General features: G+C 45.6%; 2 protein-coding genes across 2 annotated transcripts in view; both read right to left on the minus strand.

Annotated features, from left to right (window-relative positions):
• Positions 1-21,805, minus strand: part of LOC139746021 (rho GTPase-activating protein conundrum-like) — a 361,826-nt gene that overhangs the window by 290,718 nt on the left and 49,303 nt on the right. The gene's annotated exons all lie outside the window — the stretch shown is intronic.
• The window catches only part of LOC139746022 (uncharacterized), a 238,593-nt gene that overhangs the window by 153,046 nt on the left and 63,742 nt on the right, over positions 1-21,805 (minus strand). The window contains exon 3 of the mRNA XM_071656824.1: positions 2,792-2,839. Coding sequence (XP_071512925.1) covers positions 2,792-2,839 — 48 coding nt within the window. The remainder of the gene's footprint in view (positions 1-2,791; positions 2,840-21,805) is intronic.

Genomic DNA, 21,805 nt, shown 5'->3' on the forward strand with positions numbered 1-21,805 from the left:
ACAGATAACAGAAGACCTGATGGTCTGTGACGAGGTTGTCTGCAGAAGGACAGTACATGGGAAGGACAGATAACGGAAGACCTGATGGTCTATGACAAGGTTATCTGCTGGAGGACAGTACATGGGAAGGACAGATAACAGAAGACCTGATGGTCTGTGACGAGGTTATCTGCTGGAGGATAGTACATGGGAAGGACAGATAACGGAAGACCTGATGGTCTGTGACGAGGTTATCTGCTAGAGGATAGTACATGGGAAGGATAGATAACAGAAGACCTGATGGTCTATGACGAGGTTATCTGCTAGAGGAGAGTACATGGGAAGGACAGAAAACAGAAGACCTGATGGTCTACGACGAGGTTGTCTGCTGGAGGATGAGTAGAGTTACTTATTGTAGGAAACTTTCTGATGATGACTGGTAATGACTTCCAGATACTTTAACTCAATATCATTCTGTCCTTGGTAAACAGTGGATTGCTGTGGTCACTCCTTGTGAGGCGCACTTACTGTGAATCACATCATACGCTGTGATGCGCAGCGATTGTTATCTGTCGTTCCCATGTACTGTCCTTGTGCAGACAACCTCGTCATAGACCATCAGGTCTTCTGTTATCTGTCCTTCCCATGTGCTGTCCTCCAGCAGATAACTTCGTCACAGACCATCAGGTCTTCTGTTATCTGTCCTTCCCATCTACTGTCCTCTAGCAGATAACTTCGTCATAGACCATCAGGTCTTCTGTTATCTGTCCTTCCCATGTACTGTCCTCCAGCAGATAACTTCGTCATAGACCATCAGGTCTTCTGTTATCTGTAATTCCCATGTACTATCCTCCAGCAGATAACTTCGTCATAGACCATCAGGTCTTCTGTTATCTGTCCTTCCCATGTACTGTCCTCCAGCAGATAACTTCGTCATAGACCATCAGGTCTTCTGTTATCTGTAATTCCCATGTACTATCCTCCAGCAGATAACTTCGTCATAGACCATCAGGTCTTCTGTTATCAGCAGATAACTTCGTCATAGACCATCAGGTCTTCTGTTATCTGTCGTTCCCATGTACTGTCCTTCTGCAGACAACCTCGTCACAGACCATCAGGTCTTCTGTTATCTATCCTTCCCATGTACAGTCCTCCAGCAGATAACTTCGTCATAGACCATCAGGTCTTCTGTTATCCGTCCTTCCCACGCATTCTCACATCCATGATTCTTTTTTACTAACATTCATAAAGAAGAAGAGAAAGAGTTCCCTTAAGTCAAGCCACTAGGTGAGGGGTATGGCTGACCTCCAGACGTGATCAGAATGTAAACAAGGGATCAGACTGTACTTGGCAAGGAGGAAAATTATCTCTCTTGCTTTAGTATCCTCTTCTTCAACTGCTTTTAAAGGGGAACGGCATTATTTTTTTTTCTTAATTAGCTTTAAGGCCAGATCACCTCGCTTGAACTTTGGGTCTGTGTGGTCTGTGTATCTATGTAGTAACTCTCTCTCTCTCTCTCTCTCTCTCTCTCTCTCTCTCTCTCTCTCTCTCTCTCTCTCTCTCTCTCTCTCAGTTCAAGGCACGTCCCGTAATGAATCATTGCAAAGAAAAGACTTAAATCTATCGGTTCTTTTCTTAAAGTTTGTGTGTGTGTGTGTGTGTGTGTGTGTGTGTGTGTGTGTGTGTAGACAAATCACAAAAGAACCCGTGATTCACAGATATGCTGGAAGCCGCAAGGAAAATGAAACACGAAGATTCGTGCGCTTTCGTGATAATTCACATCTTCTGAAATACAGAGATGTCCCAGATGTGAATATATATATATATATATATATATATATATATATATATATATATATATATATATATATATATATATATATATACATATATATGTGTTTCCCGGGATTTACTGATATCAGTTGTCGAGATCCACTACACCCAAACCAGTTAGAAAACCGGACTCCAGGTACACGCGTATGGAGGCTAACCTCCCGCCTCCCACGCACCAGCAGGGGAAGTCAGGCCAGCGTGGTAATGAGGGACTTCGATTGCTCCACCACGCAGGACGAGTTCGGTTCCCACCAGTACTGCGTTGCGGTTCCCATACACGCTGCCCTCGTCATCAGTAACAAGCCATCCATGTGATTATCCATAGAACTTATTAGGTATATATATACATTACAGGTTATAATTACCCAGTATACTGTTAGGCCATTTAAGCAATTAGGTATAAATCTTAAGACAAGCGGATCACAAGAACACACGAGCGGGACGTTGAAGACAAGCGGATCACAGCAAAACCCAGAGGCATGTTGAAGACAAATCCCTCACATGGTCCTCCTTCGTGATCTGCCACCACCAGGATATGAGATAACAGGTACTCAACATGCAGGTCCTTGCCAGAGTCAGGTACTTTTTGTTACAGTTAGGTGCACAAATTGGTCTGATAATTGGCATCTAGTTTTCGTAACCAGCTCATCCCACCCAGGTAATCGTCATCATATATCGACAGCCACACAGTCGTACTACCAGGTACCCACGACCAGATACGTAAAGCAAGATACTTACAAACAGGTACAACCAGATACTTAAAGCAACATACTTACAAACAGGCACAACCAGATACTTAAAGCAACATACATTTACCCCAAGTACAGTGCATCGTGGTACTTACAAGAAGCACTTATATATATATATATATATATATATATATATATATATATATATATATATATATATATATATATATATATATATATATCCCTACAACCAAGTACTTCACAACATGAATTCACAATCAGATACTTACGACAAAGATATGGAATGTCAGGCCACCACCACCACCATATCTCCTCACCTGTAAAGAAACACAAAATTAGCTTTCATTCAGCCACACTGTGGTGAGGGTGGTGCTACACCGTATGATGTTAGGTATGACTGTAATCTAAGAGACAGAGACGCAGAGAGACAGACTGTTGCTCTACCTGCTGGTTGTAGAATGTGATTATGACCGATTATGAAACAGGTTACTATTATAGTGCACGAGGGAAGGTGTGTTCTTTACAGAGCAGGTTGTCTCCTCCGCTCGATTTTAAATCTATCCTTTTTTCTTATTCATGAATCTGATATAGTTTAAATGCTTTCTGAAGGCAACAGGACACCGCACGCAATCATAGTAGCAAATATGAATATCTCGTATCTACCGGGGACCAGATTTTGCTTAGAGTTTATGTGTTCTCCCGAAGTACCTGTTTGTACTACAGCTGTCGGAAGGTGAACAGCTCTGTTACTGTTTGCTTCCACCAGAAGCTTCTCTCTCCGCCACCCTGTCCCCTCCTCTGAGCGCCTTCACTCCACTGGTCCTGTGTTTTAGACCACATCTTCGAGGTCTCCTTCTTCAGTGTCGCCCGATCTGAAGGGATGCTGGTTTCCTGGCGGTTGGGACATCGTCCTCACGTATACGACTGGTGTATATCAGTCATGCTTTACCTTCAGGCAGGTGATGTGAAGAGTCACCCAGTCCTGGTCCTGGCATGACTGAGACCTGGTCCTGGCACGAATGAGACCTGGTCCTAGTATTTACAAGTTCTAATATCGGAAATAACGGCTGAGGGTGTTGACACCGATGGCTGGTGGTCAAGGTGGTAGTCGGCTGCTGGCACTGATGGCTGTTTATAGTGCCACTGTGGCTGCTAGTGCTGGCAACGATGGCCGCTGGCGGCAGCACTAGTGGCACTAGTGACTACTGGTGATAGCAGTGGGTTCAGCTGTTGCTGGCACTGACAGATCTCGGTGCCGACACTTGCATATCATAGTGGTGACAACGACGGCACTCAAAGATCTTGATGGTGACTGATGTTGGTGACAGTGCTCGTGGTGAGGCCTGGGGTGCCACCTACGCAGATAACCAGACGTCTGGCCAGGTCTTATACAATCCTCTGACAACGTTCCAACCAGGTTTCTGGCATATATAAGTACGAGGCCGCCAGGTAGATAACCATCTTGCCAGGAAGCTACCTGACAGTCTGACTGGTCCGAACCAGTAAACCAAACCACCTGTGGGTCATTTTGGCAGTGTTTCATTACCATACAATTGGTTTCTACCCATCTGGCTTCAACCGCCCTCACCGAACCTACCACATTCTTCGTCTACCATCCTCGTACCATACATTTCAAGGAGACACATCCTGCTCATGATGAGAGAGACACCTCGGGTGCCTGAACCCTCCAAACGCCAGACTCGACTACTGCTGGACTCGACTCGAACCTCGGCCTCCAACTGACCTCCGGCTTCTGTATGAGTCCCAGCCTCCAGGGATAAACCCTCCGTCCTCCAGGTAAAACCAGCCTCCATGTGATCTCCAAGCACCCACTTGAGCAAAGATCTCCATGGGGTAAGCTCTATCGGTATACAGTGAACACCCTAGCCATTTACGACAGCCCTAAGGATAGCCCTTAGCCTAAGGGTTGGGTCGCATAGGGCCCTCTACCAAAGCCTTGGTTCCTCCACTAGACGTCATATCCCGCGACTCCAGGTGGACACGGGAATCTAGGTGAGCCGGGTGGCGGGCCGTACCACCCACGTGAGGTGGCCAAGACCCAAGGTGATGTTCCTGACCCTCTCCCGCCCGGTGAAACTACCAGGCTTTCCCTCTCACAGTGTGTGTGTGTGTGTGTGTGTGTGTGTGTGTGTGTGTGTGTGTGTGTGTGTGTCGCTATGTAATCTTCCTCTCTGCCTCTCCTGCACCATTAGTCGAGCTTCACTCATGGCTGCCTCACCTCAGTTGTACATTACCTCACAACCCTGCCGTACCTCACACCTGTCTTTGTCCATGACGGCACTGTCCTACGACAAGGACAAGACAAGAGGTACACAGACCCCCCAACAAGGACAAGTCAAGAGGAAACAGACCTACGACAAGGACAAGACAAGAGAACACGGCCAAACGACAAGGACAACACAAGAGAGCACGTACTCACGACAAGGACACACAGGAGAACACGTACTCACGACAAGGACAACGCAAGAGAACACGTACTCACGACAAGGATAACACAAGAGAACACGTACTCACGACAAGGACAACACAAGAGAACACGTACTCACGACAAGGATAACACAAGAGAACACGTACTCACGACAAGGATAACACAAGAGAACACGTACTCACGACAAGGACAACACAAGAGAACACGTACTCACGACAAGGACAACACAAGAGAACACGTACTCACGACAAGGACAACACAGGAGGACAAAGACCCACGACAAGGACAAGACAAGAAGACATGGACTCGCGACAAGGACAACACATGAGGACACTACTCCAGACACCGACCTCCTCCAACATCCTGTCCCTCCATTGTGTCCAAGAACTTAATAGCCTAAGACCTTCCATGCTGTTTCCTGCAAGATGGTCCATCTCGTCTCTGTCCTTCTCGTAACTGGCTGGTAATGACCCACTTAGGGTCGTGTTAATTACTCATAAGTGCTATGTCGTCTCCCCCCCTCATTGTTGCTAGTCAATTGGTGAATTAATGACATGCTATTACTGGCGGTGCTTTTTATCTCTTGATCACGACGGTACGACCCTTAAGAAGGGCGGTACCGACCCTTGGTTGCGATGATACGATCCTAGACTACGACGGTACGATCTTTGAGTGCGATGGTACGACCGTTGAGCACGAGGGTACGATCGTTGAGCACGACGGCATTGTCGTTAAGCACGTCGGAACTGTCGTTAAGCACGACGGCATGATCGATGAGCACTTAGGGGTCGTCCCTTGATCACGACGGGCACGACCCTTGGATGTGATGGCCCGACCGTTTTAGACCTGATCCCTTAAAGGGCCAGGTCAATGGCCAGGCCGTCATATCTAAGGGACGGGCACGACCCTTGGATGTGATGGCCCGACCGTTTCAGACCTGATCCCTTAAAGGGCCAGGTCAAAGGCCAGGCCGTCATATCTAAGGGTCGTACTGTCGTGTTCATTGGTTATAACGGCGTGCCAGTGGGGTTAATTCATGCACCTTCTTTCATAGAAAATAATCACCGAACGATTCCTATCATTTCTCTCATCCTGCAGGCAGATAGGAGTATACGCCAGCCTAGCACACCTTCCAGTCTTGACTTATCGTACAAGTAACAGGGGAAAACCTATGTGAAGTACCTCACAAAAGGACCCATATATTTGACTTCATTTCGTCCTCCACTTTGATACCAAACCAGATTAGCTGCGACTGTCGCTATCATATTCCAAGCTGCGACATTTCACTTACGGACTCGTAAATCTCCCCCCCATCCCCCAATCCCTTCCCCCACTGTATAAATGAGTCTGTATTTACTTCTTCAAAGTCGCTTAATCTCCGAAGCCACTGTACTCCTCAAGTTCTTCGTCTGAGTTCTTAAGTCTCCAAGTCATCCATTCTCCCATCCTAATCGTCCTTATCATTCTCTCCTCCCCAGTTAAACAAACACTTCCCTTACCTTCATCCCATTTAATACCTTTCCCCCAAACCGCCCTAAGCCTCCTCCATCCCACTACGCGCGTTCCACGCTGTTCTTTCTCTTGAGGGACACACGGGTCCTGAATGCTCTTGGAGACCATATCGGTTGTTCCAGGATCTCAAAGAAGAATCCACAACTAAGTACCGAGAGCAGGCAGTGAGACTGGGATCCTGAAAGCAAACCTTGAGAGGTCCAGACCAAATCGACCAAGATCTGGAATCGTTTACTGTGGCAAGACACGAAGACCACTCCTCAAGATCCTAATATTTAGGCTGTGAGATTCGAGAGTGAGATGTGACCTTGTAGCACATGACGCTCTGGTCAGAAAGTGAGATCTGGTCCGCACGCCGTAATCTCAGGCCAGAAACTTAGAGCCAGACCTTATAACCAGATAGAGAGACCACAGAGTAAGACCAAACAGTGAGATCAGAACCTTAGGACCACACTATAAGTCAGGAACTGAGACCAGACCCTGAAGACCAGAGACTAGGATCAGGTCCTGTGAACGTACCCTGAGGCCAGTCACTTAGACCAGAATCGGAGGTCAGACACGGAGGCTAGACCAAGGGACCAGACTCGAAGGCCAGACCAGGAGACCAGACACGGAGGCTAGACCACGGGACCAGATACCGAGGCTAGACCCTAAAAACCACCCCATGACACCAGACCCTAAGACCAAACCCTGATGGCAGACCACGAGACAAGACACAAGAGGCCAAACCAGCATTTGCGATCGGACCAAGGAAGAAAACTGCCACGAGACGAGACATTCGAGACCATCAGAGAGAGAGAGAGAGAGAGAGAGAGAGAGAGAGAGAGAGAGAGAGAGAGAGAGAGAGAGAGAGAGAGAGAGAGAGAGATGGGGGAGGGAGGAGGTCTGAGCCCAGCCAGCTCGAGTTTGCGAAGCCCCTTATTCACACCGCACTGACCACTTCCTCACACTGACACCTTCGTCTTCGAGGTTCTCCTTTCTCGCCCTGACTTATGGGCTATCCTCCCACACTCTTAAAAAGGTGAGGTCAACAAGAGACTGCACCCTATCCATCAGACGTCGAGTACATCATTCGTCAACTGACAGCCACACGAGCCGTGACGGCGCCTGAAGAAGCGACCGCGGGAGACAAGGGAGCAAGCAACAACACCCTGCACAGAACAAGACTCGATTGACGGTGACAACACAAGGGATGGATGATGCGAGGAGCTGCATCGTCCCTCCCCGTTTTACAGTTTAGAGAAAGTTACTCATAAAGTAAAAATTGTCATGATGTTAGCCAACCAACCAATCGCCCTCCCCCCCTCCTTAAACCTCGCCTCCTCAACCCCATCTGACCTTCTTCCCTCTCCCCTCCCCTCCTCCCTCCAAGGCCTCTCCCTAGATCGGCTTCCTAGTCCAGGAATTACCATAACTAGTTCAGGCCCCCCGCCTCTATCTCCCCCACTCTCCCCCCAATCCCTCACCCTTTCCCTCCTACTCACCCCTAACCCCCCTCCTTCCACCTTCATACCTCGCCAGAACCAGCACACACAGGTGCCCAGCCTGGCCCTGCCCGGCCCAACTGCTGTGACTGGCTCATAACCTGTCCCATTCCGACTCTTGTGTGCGATGATAAATGATCATAAAAAAAAAACAATAAGCCTTGCCAGCGCTTCCTGCAACGTCCCTGACCCCTTTAACCTTTCTTGAACGCGACAATAATATATCGAACGCGTTCCAAAACTAACTGGAAATATAATAGATATGTTGAGTTTTCAATAACCACATAATCAGATGCTGAGATTATGCCAATAGTATCACTTAAGAAATATGATGAAATTACAAAAAAAAAAAAAAAATGACCTGACCTAGATGAACATACGGTTCTCAAGTTCAAGGTCAAATCTCAAAAGGAAAAAGAGAATGGCTTGATTACTGGAGGCAAATGTGTCAAAAGATCAAGACAATGACGTTTCCTCTTCAACATCACGAAGCTTTATGAAATACTGACAGAAGAAAGAAAATGGATGATAACTACGATAGTGCGACGTCATCTTTTCAGCAACAGCCACCACGAAGCTTTTTCAAATAAAACATGAAGAAAGAAAATGGGGGATGATAAGATACTACGACGTTATTTCACTAACAGCCACGAAGAAAGAAAACGGGGATAACTAAGAAAGTGGCTCATTTCCATAACGTTGGTGAGGCTTCCTCACCAACGGTTTAATAATGGATAGTAATGGGTTAAATAATAATAATAATAATAACAATAATAATAATAATAATAATAATAATAATAATGATAATAATAATAGATAATATAAATGAGTAAATAATAATAATAATAATAATAATAATAATAATAATATAATAATAATAATAATAATAATAATATTGATAGTAATAATAATAATAATAATAATAATAATAATAATAATACAGATGAATAAATAATAATAATAATAATAATAATAATAATAATAATAATAATAATGATAATAATAATAATGTCTCGCGGGACTCCAAGTTCTGCAGTGTCTGTTGCTGTTCTAAGCTACGCAACAGGTTTCCTGTGTGCAGTGTACGGTACAAACTGGACGGTACAATAACCTTGGAGCACAACGGTACGACCCTTGGGTACGATGGCTTGACCTCTGACCACGACCAGGTCAAAGGCCGGGTAATCTACAGGACACACGCACTCCAACAACATGATCAAGTACACAGGAAATGTATAATATATATAATCATGAAATCAGACAACAGTTTTCGTTCATTTGATATAAGAAATCTATTTTTTTTTTCATGATGAAAAGGGGAGAAGGTGAGAAAAGAAATCTGTCAACAGGGGCGCGAATCTATTACAGAAACGCCATCACAAAAGGAACAGATTAATGTGAGCAGTGCATAATGATAGGGTAGTGACACATATGGTTCCTTGGTATATCAATCAATATCAGTTCTTACAATACTGAAAATAATAATAATAACTTATGTAAATGCCCTTAAATAAACATACAATAAAATCATACCTCCATACTGAGAAAATAATAAAGAAACCTTTAGAATAAAATGCAATTCAAGTGAAAAGCTTAACTTGATTACATAGCAATTAATTACATAAATAACAGGTTTTCATGTAAATGATATGGTGGTTCTTGTTTCTTTAATAGTGATGTGTTTAATGTAAACTTTATGATGTGTGACAGCGACCAGTCAACAAGTACTGGTAGTCAATCACACTCGTACTTGGTCAATTATTACATGGACATCATGTGGAGTATGTGTGGTCGAAGACATACATATTCCCGAAGCCTGAGCAATGTATTGGGGATTATTTGGTGGGTGGATGCAGTAGCTGGAAGGTGGCGGTCTTTATGACACTGGCTATAAGCCCAAACAACCAAGCAACTGACTCAAATTACCACAGGCCATAATGTCAGTTCAGTGGCAACAAGAGACTTATGGAATGAGAACAAAGGAAACCACACAGGCAGCAAGAAGGCTTATGAGACCGCGTTTTCCTGTACAGAGTATCAGCAAAGGCGATATCAAAGACAAGAGATTCTCAGAAATGATGATACATACAGCGTCCATGACACAAAAGACAGGAACATGGATGTGTTGCATGTCATCTGCGGAGAACAATGATGGAATGTTAACCCTTGGAGCTCGAAGGTACGACCCTCGAGCACGACGGTACGACCACTGAACAGGATGGTACGACCACTTGAGTATAATGGTCCAGCCTTTGACTCGACCCTTAAAGGTCAGGTCAAAAGACCAAGTCAATCACACCCAGGGGCATAGAACAAGGACAGTCACAGAGAGATAATTATCAAAACAGTTTATAATCTCACCGTTGCAGCAACAAAATTATTGGTTAGTCCAGGAAATACAATATAATTCAACAAAATTGTACATGGAAGGATACGAAAAAAATCTACTCTTAATTCAATAAACTGCGAAAAGAAATACTGATACGATAACTATATGAAAAATAAGTCAATATAAACATGGAAGTAAGGTAAGCTTTTCATCAAGGTTATACGAGGGGTTAAGCTAGGCTGCCATGTTTCTTCTTTAAACCTATCCTTTTCAGTGATCCTAAAATCAGATCAACGTTCCAATCTAAAGCGACGTCATTATCTATTTCACTCTTTTGTAATATAATGGAAACAGATGGCATACTATACACAAGCCCAGCAGTTGCGTGAGAGACTATCCAACATTCATAAATGTGTACAGCGAACGAGTATGGATGGCTAGTCACACCACCGCCTTGGCCCAGCACATACCTAGCAAGGGTGGGTGAGGTTGGGTTGAGGTCGGGCAGGTGTGGTGTAGCACTCAAGGAGAGACTTAGCAGGCCCGGGGCTTGCCCGCCCCTCCCTGAGTGTTAGGGTCAGGCAGGCAAACAATAACACAGCTGCCAACCGTCGCCCGCGCCGCCGCACGTAACTCCCGGCCTCATAACCTACCGCTAAACGGCTCAGCTTCCCCTGCTGGTGGTGCTACCGCCGGGTTCTCGGCGAGACTGACATACCATCTTCCGGATGGTTCCTGATTTGTCCAAGTGATGGTCGATTGTTTGGACCACTGACTGTGTCCTACGATTACTTTTGTTTTTCACGAACGACATTCCGCATTCAAAGTTCTTCTTTCACAAAGTACATTCTGTATGAAAGGTTTTACTGTTTTTTGATACTTAGAAAGCGTACATCTACGTCAGGTATTCGGTAAAACAAATATACTACTGAAAAACCGGAAACGTATATTGTAACAAAATGCATATTAGAAAAATATATAACTCATAGACAGTCCTAAAATTAATATCTACCTATCTATCTATCTATCTATCTATATATATATATATATATATATATATATATATATATATATATATATATATATATATATATAAGAAAGCTAGAGCTGTGTGCAAATGAAGCCGTTGTTCCTGACGCTACCTTGTGAAGCGGGAGAAGCAATTATGAACCGTAACAAAAAATATGTAATAATCATCATATGTTTTCATTATTATTATTATTATCATTATTATTATTATTATAATTATCACGCAACCTACGACACCTATATAGGGCACATAAGGCTGCACTCCAAACAGGAACAGGGAAATGGACTCCTTTGCAGCGAGAAAGTCCTCGACGAGACTGTACTCCTATTGGTCTATTGACGAGGATACAGTCTCACCGAAAGTGTACCCGTCTGCAGGCGATATCCGGTGAATATATATATATATATATATATATATATATATATATATATATATATATATATATATATATATAGGCAGCCTAAATCAGATATACAGAGGCTAAAATTTTAGTCAGCATTCCAGACATTCCGACATCGGCAGCTCCTTGTCCCTGCCCTCACCACCTACGGCCAACCGGCCTCACCGCCTCACACAACATGCTCCCACCGTCTTCCCCCACCTCCCACACACCCCTGTTCCTTCCTCCCTCGATCTCCTTTCTGGGAACCTTCCAGTAAATCATGACCTGCCCGGCTCCCGACGGACGCCAGGGCCGCCCTAGCCACAACGAGTTTCTTCCTACCTGTGTTGTTGTGAGTCATACGAGGCGCGGTCACCCACCCTGTAGGTGCGGTGCTTGTGTTCCTCCCTCCCTCCCTCCTCCTCCTCCTCCTCCCTCACCCTAGTACACTTACCAACTCACGCCACACACACACACTCACGCACTCTTAACGGCCTCTGCCAACTGACACACACACACACACACACTCACGCTCTTTCCCTCGCACCTGTCGTGGTGCTTGTATTCTTACACGCTCTGGGTCTTGTTCCACCTGACACACTTAATTGCTTGTAATGGTTTTGGTCGACGAACTCTTAAAGGCCGACACACAGAGGTGCCTGTGCTTGTTAAATACACTCATTTCTCACACTGTTACTAGGGCCTGCACCAGCTGACATACTCACCTTAAAAGCACTCCTATGCTTGCATGAGTCGAGACACTCGCTCACCTCAAACACACACACACAGGTGTCAGCACCAATCAATACTCCCAGACGCAACTCACGTATGTTTACCTATGGACTCACTCACCTCATGAACTTCCAGGTCTGGTAACAATCGACGCTGTTTAACACACACACACACACACACACACACACACACACATGAGCGCACGTCAAAGCATTATAATTTCAAATAAAAAAAAATTCAACAACTTTGTCATGGAAAAATGTCCCAGAATAATTAAAATCGTTTGTCATTTCGAACTTCTCCTTATTCATTATTAATCACATGACTCCTTGAACTTGATCTCTGACCTTCTGATCCCACCAAGGCCCCAAATGGGTGTTTATAACAGTCACTCTTTATAGAGGGCGATCTAAAGTGATCAAAGTTATCCGCGACTGAGTTATGGCTAGGTAAACGGAGGCTTGGCACCCTCCCGCCCTAGGGCACTGCAGAGGATGGATTGATGGTGGTGACCCCGAAGGCAAGGTGGCGTGAGCTGAAGTTGATTCCAGAGGAAGGAGTAAAGAAGACGTTGGTCGTCTTTCTCCTCATGGTGAAGCCTCCAGACTCAGGCCGAGGCTCTAGTCGAAGTCAAGGCTTAAAAGAAAAGAAATGAGATGACCTTAAAAAGATCATTAGGAGACGGAAAAACACCTCCGGTAAAAGAGAGGGGGGGGAAAAATAATGCGTTTCTGTTCTTAGAAACACCATATGATTCACTGTCAGCAAAAGACATGGATATCAGTACGTACAGAGGAGAGAGATATATGGTACATGCTAGGAGGAGATGCCAAGACCAAATCCGGTGGTTTAGTTTTAATGAAAGATAATAATGGGGCCAGCTATCCTGACACTAAGGTTGTAAAATGGTTCCGGGAACATCACTTCAACGTTCGTTAAGTCATGAGGGCTGTACTTCCGTGGACGTCTGCTATCTACGACCTACTGACACGGAGGGTGTATAAGATGGTTCCGGCCATCACCTCAACACTCCTTCGTCAGGAGCGGAGTAGTACTTCCCTGACGGCTGCTGTCTACAACCTACTGACACAGAGAGTGTAAGATGCCCCCGGCCATCACTTTAACACTCCTAAGTCTGGACGGTGAACATACACAAATAAGCTATAAGAAAACTTGTATATAAGTATAAAACAAAGAAAATAAAATTCGTTTAAAGTCCCATGTGATCACGTCAGAACAGAAGTGTTCGTATGTTGTGCACCATTAAACACAGGTAATGAAAAAAAACACTCGTGTCCGAAGGCGTTCACCGGACCACGACTACGCACGTTCATCACAACAATCAATGCTGGGCGAGGCCTTCTCAATGACCTGTTGTGACTGGTTCATTTCATGCCTGGGAATCGGTTTGGTGTGCGTGTGGCATTGCATCCTGAGGCCAGACCTACTATCTCATCGCCCGGGACTGTGAGAGTGTAGCATTAAGGTGATACATTCTAGGACTGGTGCCCTTCGCCAGATTGAGTTTCTGTTCGTGGTTACACTTCGAAAGAGGAGTCACCTTCGCCGGGGCTGTGTCATCGTCGGTGGACAGAATGGAGCAGAGTCTCGTCGGGGATGATCTTGCTCGACAGGAGTCCTTTATTACCCTGCTCCTGCGTGGAGTGCAGCCTGGAAGCTGCAGGAGCCCCATAAAAAGTGGTTCTGGGGATGCTTAAGATTATATATATATATATATATATATATATATATATATATATATATATATATATATATATATATATATATATATACTCACCATTTCTCAGGTTAGCGAGTTAGCGCCAGGAACAAACAAAGAAAAGGCCTCATTCGCTCACATCCATTCTCAAGCTGCCATGTATGATGCACTGAAGGCACAACCCCTTTTCCACAACCACGTCCCTCAGACCTTTCCGTGGTTTCCCCCGGCTGCTTCATATGCCCTGGTTCAGTCCACCGACAGCTCATCAACGTGTGTGTGTGTGTGTGTGTGTGTGTGTGTGGAATCTACCGTGTCTGTCAGAGGATGCTGCTGCAGCAGCGTCCCCGGGAAGGGCTTGAGTTAAGCGTGCGCCACACTGTTGCCTGGGGCGGAGGGTCCTGACGAGGCAAAGGACCTGCCGCCGCTGCCGCCAGCATTACACCTGAGGCCGAGTCTTGGCCGACTCTCTGCTTCCTGTGACCCGCACGTGCACGCCAGCCACTCCTCGTAGTGGGTCAGTGAGTCGGCCCAGGGACTTGTGACGCCAGCTGTTCCACCCAGCAGCCTGGCTAGATTTTCTTCCATCTTGAGGTCCTGACATGAAACTCTTTCACGTCACGTCTGCAAACACCCTTGAAGCGGAGACAGGGCGCTGGAAAAGACAGGTTTGCTTAATCACTATTCTTGTTTTGGTGGCGAACTTTGCAGTGGTCCAGAGACGTGTTACCTGCTGTATCAACAACGGTGGCTGCCAGACCTACAAGAACACTTTTCGACCTCATCAAAGTGAAACGTTATCGTTCAGCTTTTGGACCCATTTTTTCACGTTTTGTTGGCACGGTGACCCTGGCTTCCTGTGCCACGCAAGGACCAAAGACCACGACGGTGTTGACTGCTTGGTGTGTCGAGGGAGAATATGGAGCACGCGTGGGTGAGTCGCTCCAGGTGGGAGGCTCTGCTGTCTGGGGCTTTCACTGCGAGGAGCGAGCGCAGCTGCATCACCCTCGCAGCGGGTTAGTTCCCTGGTCGCAATCTGCCGCAGGGTCATCTTGACCATCAGGCGAGTGAGATTAAAACGGCTTTAACATTAGATCTTGTGTGGGAACAGACGCCCTCCGTCTGCACCTGTGCCAGGAGTACAGTACGGGAGAAATATATATATGAAGATGCAGAGTAGCGTAGACACAAAGAGGCAGCCCTGGGGCACTCCCAGCTAGATTTCAAACGTGATGGAGACCCATCAAACTACTGGGCGCCGTACGTGTCACAGAAAGACGAGATTGAGATCTTTTCCTAGATCTGTGCCCAATGCCTCGGTGCCTTCATACAAGACGACACGGAGCGGCTGCCTCAGCTCTCTATCTTTCTCTCACAAATTACTTAAGTAGAAGGTCACGTTCACTCATGATCCACCAGACCTGACACAGCACCGCGTCTCGGAGTACGCTTCGTGTCGGCCAGTGACTGGAGTCCTCCTATGATTTCGCTGAGTAATATTTTTCCCGTGAGGGTGAGGAGGGAGATTCACCCCCCTACGTAGGGCGGGGGCCGTCTACAAACAAGGAAGGGCTTGTTGCACCTGAGGCTGACCCCGCCGAATCTCAGTTCAACAACAGATGCCCGGCATTTGTTGCAGTCCCCACGAAAATTGTTATCTTATCGTCTGACGAAGCCTCCACACCTGTTCCTTGGCAACCAGTCCTTCCCTCCTTCCCTCGCCCTCTGCAGAACAGCAGCAGCAGCAGCAGCGGCAACAACGGGACGTTCTTGTTGATAAGGCAACAGGTCTCCAGTGGGTAACTGTCTTTCTTGGAGTGTCTCCAAGACATGCCGAAGAACCTCTCTCTCTCTCTCTCTCTCTCTCTCTCTCTCTCTCTCTCTCTCTCTCTCTCTCTCTCTCTCTCTCTCTCATGGGGCTCCTGCAGTTTCCGAGGCTGTGTGTCTTATTAGGACAAGGGAAGTGATGGACTCCTATGGAGCGAGAGGTCTGTTGATGAGAAGGTACTGCTGACGGCGATTCATCCTCTCCGAAGGTGGTTTCCGACTCGCGTTGTCAACCGCTCGCAGGCGGAGTCCGGTAACGTTATCATTATTATCTATACCCCATGACCCACTCATCCCCCCGCCTTTTTTTTCAAGATCTCCTGCAGCTTCAAAAGGCTGCGCTGCAATAAGGAGCAGGGAAGTGATGATTTCCCTTTGAAATGATCAGTGCTTCGTTATTGACCTACGGCCTCTAGTGTGTGACGACTGTTCATGTGTTACGGAGAGAGAGTTTTACATCTGTGTTGCCCCGTCTCTCTTAACCTTGTATATATGTAACATGTCTTGACTCCTGTGCACACACACACACACACACACACACACACACACACACACACACACGCACACATGTGGTGTGGTGGTTAACGTTACTGACCATTAGTTAGCACGAGCCAACCCAGGGTCGAATCCACAGGAGTTTGAATTCTGGAACGTTGCAGTCGGCCCAAACCCAACCCAGGTGTTCATCCTCCCATCAGGGTTGGTCGATAAAAGGTACTTGGCTTAGGCTACGGAGGGAGTGAGGAGTGCATACATATATACGTAATAGTAAAGATTAGGAACATATATACAAGGTTAAGAGACAGGACAACACGAGTGTAAAACTCTCTCCCATTAACACACACACACACACATACACACAAAAGGTTTAACCCCTTTTGAGCACGACGGTGTGATCCTTAAACACTGCAATACAACTCTTGGTTACAGGTGGCCTGGCCTTTGACCTAAACCCTTCAAGGGTCAGGTCGAAGGCCAAGGCCAAGCGCCATCGTGATCAACAGAGTTGAACGAACAATAAAGGGCTCTGTATCTGACTCTTTATTCAAATATCTGAATTTCAATAAGCAATAGTAATATTCCGCTGGGGGAGATGCGATCCCCCTGATACCAGATATAGGACTCTCGTCACGCGTTTTCTTTCTCTGTTTTCAATTGTTGGTAAATAAGTAGTCGGGCTACTCTGCATGGGAATGGACAATTTTCGGAGCATCGTAGGGTAATTATCTTGAATAATGTCTAAAAGAAAAAAAAAAAAGGACACCTGTATTATCGTCGGGCAATGACAAGACCACACCCTTAATGTTAGGTTCTGATGCCTCATATCCCCCGCCCAAGGAAAACAGTCGAGTTTCGACCCTGATTCAGACAGCTGACAAGCACGTCTCGCAAGGAACTCGAGGTATGTGAAAAGACACAATTGTTTATCTCACGAACAAATCCCAGAACAGATAACAAATACAAATTGAAAAAAAACATATATATAACTGAGAAGCGAGGGCATCACGAGATGGAGAAAATGGACGAATAGAGGAAGAGAAAAAGAAGAGAAACAGAAAATCATGGTGATCGCGACAGGAACCACAATCGTCGCTTGCGCGCCAAATTTTGCGCGGGAACTACGTCATCATTGTTTACCTTGATCCCCGGGACCAAGAGGAACTGTGCACAATGGGAATGGTGGGAACGGAAGGAATGCTGGTAATGCCTCCGACGTCTATTAAGCCCCACTTACGATCTTGCCTCTGTTTTTGGGTGGTAAAATGTGCTTAATTTTTTTTTTTTTTTTTTTACTCCATTTGCGTCAGACGTGAATTTTCTTGAGTCTAGGACGAACTAAAAAGATGTGAAAGCTTGTTCGGAGCTGGTTTGATGTGGTTTGTCTCGATGCAAAACTAGTTCGGAGCGTTTTGTCTCCTGTGGCCTGGTTAGCAGTGATCTACCTTGATCACGGGGGAGCCTGGGTGGTTGACTGGCGGGGTCGATCAAACTTGTCATTTCTTCTCTGGAGGTTGTGGTGTGAGGCCGGAAGTGCATTGTTTATACCGTGTATGGAGGAAGTTATACGAGGTCTTTCTCTTGACTTCGAGCTGCTGCTGCTGCTGCTGCTACTGTGTGCGTGTGTGTGTGTGTGTGTGTGTGATCTTCGAAATCCCGTCCAGGTGAGATTTACCGTCTTCCAGACACGACCAATCTAATGTGCGAATTTAATTACATTTTCGTTCTCCAGCGGGCCCGGCCTGGCCCAGTTCAACGTGTAATTACATTAGCTCCTCAGGCCATTATTGAATATAATCATTACTTATCTCAGGAAGTGGGTAAAGGCGGCTTATCTCAACCTCTCCTCCTCGGTGGAGTGTGTGTGTGTGTGTGTGGGGAGGGGGGCGTTTACATGTGAATATCCTCCTGTGGAGGAACTTGTTAACGTGTTGATAAATCTTAAGCGAGTCTGATGGCCAGAGGGAGGGAGGTTGGCTTGGAATGTGAACGGGGAGAGAAGGCGAGTACAAGTGACACGTGTGACCATCTACGTGAAGCAGGTACAGGTATTATATGTAAGCTTATTCTCTCTACAGAAATCTTGTTACGAATTGAATACAACATTCTGCAGTTCAGGAGACAGATACATATTAACTACACTGCATGAATGGTAGCTACAGTGCTACAGTGAGTTTTCATGTAATATACACACAAAGAGACACGCTACAAGACCATTACTCATACGTATAACACGCACGCACACACACACACACACACACACACACACACACACACACACACTGTAAGGTCTTTTCTCATACGTAACTTGGAGAGACATGCTGACTGACGCCATAGTAGTGTCAATGCACCATCCTCCCTCTCCCCACTCTGTCCTTACACCACCCATACCACCACCACCTCTGGTCGTGAGGTCGTCGGTCCACCAACCATCTCTATGATCACCCCAGCCGAGGAAAACAAGGCGGAGGTCCAGATGTCTGGTATTGGACCCTACGATTTCGCTGTAACAGAGGCATGCTTCCTTCCTTCCTTCCTACCTTCTTTTCTTTCTTCTTTCCCATCCAGGAACATTCCTGAGCACTATTAAGGTTTATGATCCCCTTAAGCACGCCGGTACGATCCTAGAACACGACAGTGCGATCTTAAGAGGGCGACAGTACGACACTTTGAGCACGACAGCAAAGCCCTTGGGCATGTCGGTACAACCCTGGAGTATGAGGGCCTAGCTTTTGAGAACTTCTACAAATATAACGTATAAAAAAGCAGCAAAATCTAACATATATATATATATATATATATATATATATATATATATATATATATATATATATATATATATATTCCTATGAGTCCACGGGAGAAATGAAACACGATAAGTTCCCAAGTGCACTTTCGTGTAATAATCACATCGTCAGGGGAGACACAAGAGGGAAATATAACAGTCAGTTGATATACATCAAAAAGACGAACCTAGAACGCCATTTGGTAAACATGCGATGGGACAATCGCATGTTTAGCAAATGGCGTCCTAGCTTCGTCTCTTCGATGTATATCAACTGACTTATATTTCTCTCTTGTGTCTCCCCTGATTATGTGATTATTACACGAAAGTGCACTTGGGAACTTATTGTGTTTCATTTTCTCCGTGGACATGATCATAGGAATATCCTGATCACGCGCAAAATTGTGATCCTTTCCAATATATATATATATATATAATATATATATATATATATATATATATATATATATATATATATATATATATATATATATATATATGACGAAGTTTAGAACCTAAGTTGAACATGTGAAGGCACCAGTCATGTTTACAAGTACGACCTCGTCCAGTTTCTATCTATCTCTAACCTCAAACTTCTGCCCTGAATAAGGACCTCCACAACATTGTTTCCCCCCAATTTCAACCTCACTGTCGGAGTTTCAGCTGCTTCGAAACCTCATATTTTTCACTTGCAATCTCATCTCTCTTCCTCACAGCCCCCCTTTTTTTTTTATCAACAACTTCACACATCTACAACACCCACTTTGCTTCTCTATAACTCAAAATAATCTCCGGCGTGGTAACAGAGGAGGTTCAACCCTCCTCCTCCACCTTATCAATGTCCGTGGCTCAAGAACACGTTGTACTTCCTGTATGATGTTGTGCACCTGGCCCAGCTGGTCGCCCCAGGGCGCCTGCTGCCGGTATCATGGCGCAGTTGTCGTGCAGCAGGTGTCGTGGGCCGGGTGTTTGGGTCAGAGGTGTGCGTCTGGCTCTCTCCACGCCCCCCCCCCCCCCCTCCTGCGTTACACTTCAGCATCCTTCAGTCTCTCCTCCCTCCCACACCCCTTCATCTGCCCCCCCCTCCCTCCTTTTTCTGTCTTTTCCTTACTCTGGCCCTTCCCACAACCTCCCTTTTCTTTCTTATGCTTCTTCCAAGTCTCTTTCCCTTCCTCATCTTTCCTCACACTCTCTTTCTCTCCCTCAACTCCCTTCCGCACTTTCCCCTCCCACTCTCTCTCACACAACCCCCTTCCAGATGTAATACGAACGCGAACGAAAGTTTCTTCAGACGTGGAGTTCAAGTACCCTTCAAATACACAACGACCCAATACTAGCAAAGGCGAAGATTGTCAATACCTTTCAAGTTCGGCTAAAGAAACAAGTTTATGATTATCATAAATAATTATGTTTACTGATACTACGATCAGTGAACACGTCCGTTGATGATATCATTAATGAACACGTCCGTTAATGATATTAATGAATACGTCTATTAAAGATATTATCAATGAACACATCTGCTCATATCATTAACGAATACGTCTGTCAATGATATCATTAATGAACACGCCTGCTCATGATATCATTAAATACGTCTGTTAATGATATCATTAATAAACACGCCTGTTGATATCATCAATGACTACGTCTGTTAATGAATATTGATATCAATGAATATATCTATTACAGATATCATTACCGAATACGTCTGTTAATGATATCATTAATGAATACGTCAGTTAATGACACCATTAGCGCACACGTCTGTTAATGATATCATCAATGAACATGTCTGTTAATGACATCATTAACGCACACGTCTGTTAATGATATCATCAATGAACACGTCAGTTAATGACACCATTAGCGCACACGTCTGTTAATGATATCATCAATGAACACGTCAGTTAATGACACCATTAGCGCACACGTCTGTTAATGATATCATCAATGAACATGTCTGTTAATGACACCATTAACGCACATGGCTGTTAATGACATCATCAATGAACACGTCTCTTAATGACACCATTAACGCACATGGCTGTTAATGACATCATCAATGAACACGTCTCTTAATGACACCATTAACGCACATGGCTGTTAATACTATCATCAATGTACACGTGTAAATGACAACCACAATAACCCCATTAAGTCAGCTTTCCTCAGTCACAACGGGGTGACCCGTAAGTCCTTCTTCCCCGTTGTGTCCGACGGGTGACGACCGACCCCACAACCCCCGTACACCCACAGTCATCCTTCCCTATAGAACTTCCATGACAGTATACTTTCTCCGTACTACTACATGGCCCCCGTCTTAGCCATACGATGAGGCATGCAGGCCACTGTCACTGTCCTCCGGCACAGGATCATCAGCTGCGGCTTTCCCCATGCCCTCCACGCCCCCCCCCCTTTCCCCAACCCCCCCCCCTTTCCCCATGCCCTCCACCCCACGGCGTACCCGAGGTCCCCTCCCGCACTTTCCTTACTTCCCCCTCCCACGCCTCTTCCGTACTCTCACTCCCTCCC

This window comes from Panulirus ornatus, chromosome 63, assembly GCF_036320965.1.
Source record: "Panulirus ornatus isolate Po-2019 chromosome 63, ASM3632096v1, whole genome shotgun sequence".
Classification (NCBI taxonomy): Eukaryota; Metazoa; Arthropoda; class Malacostraca; order Decapoda; family Palinuridae; genus Panulirus; species Panulirus ornatus.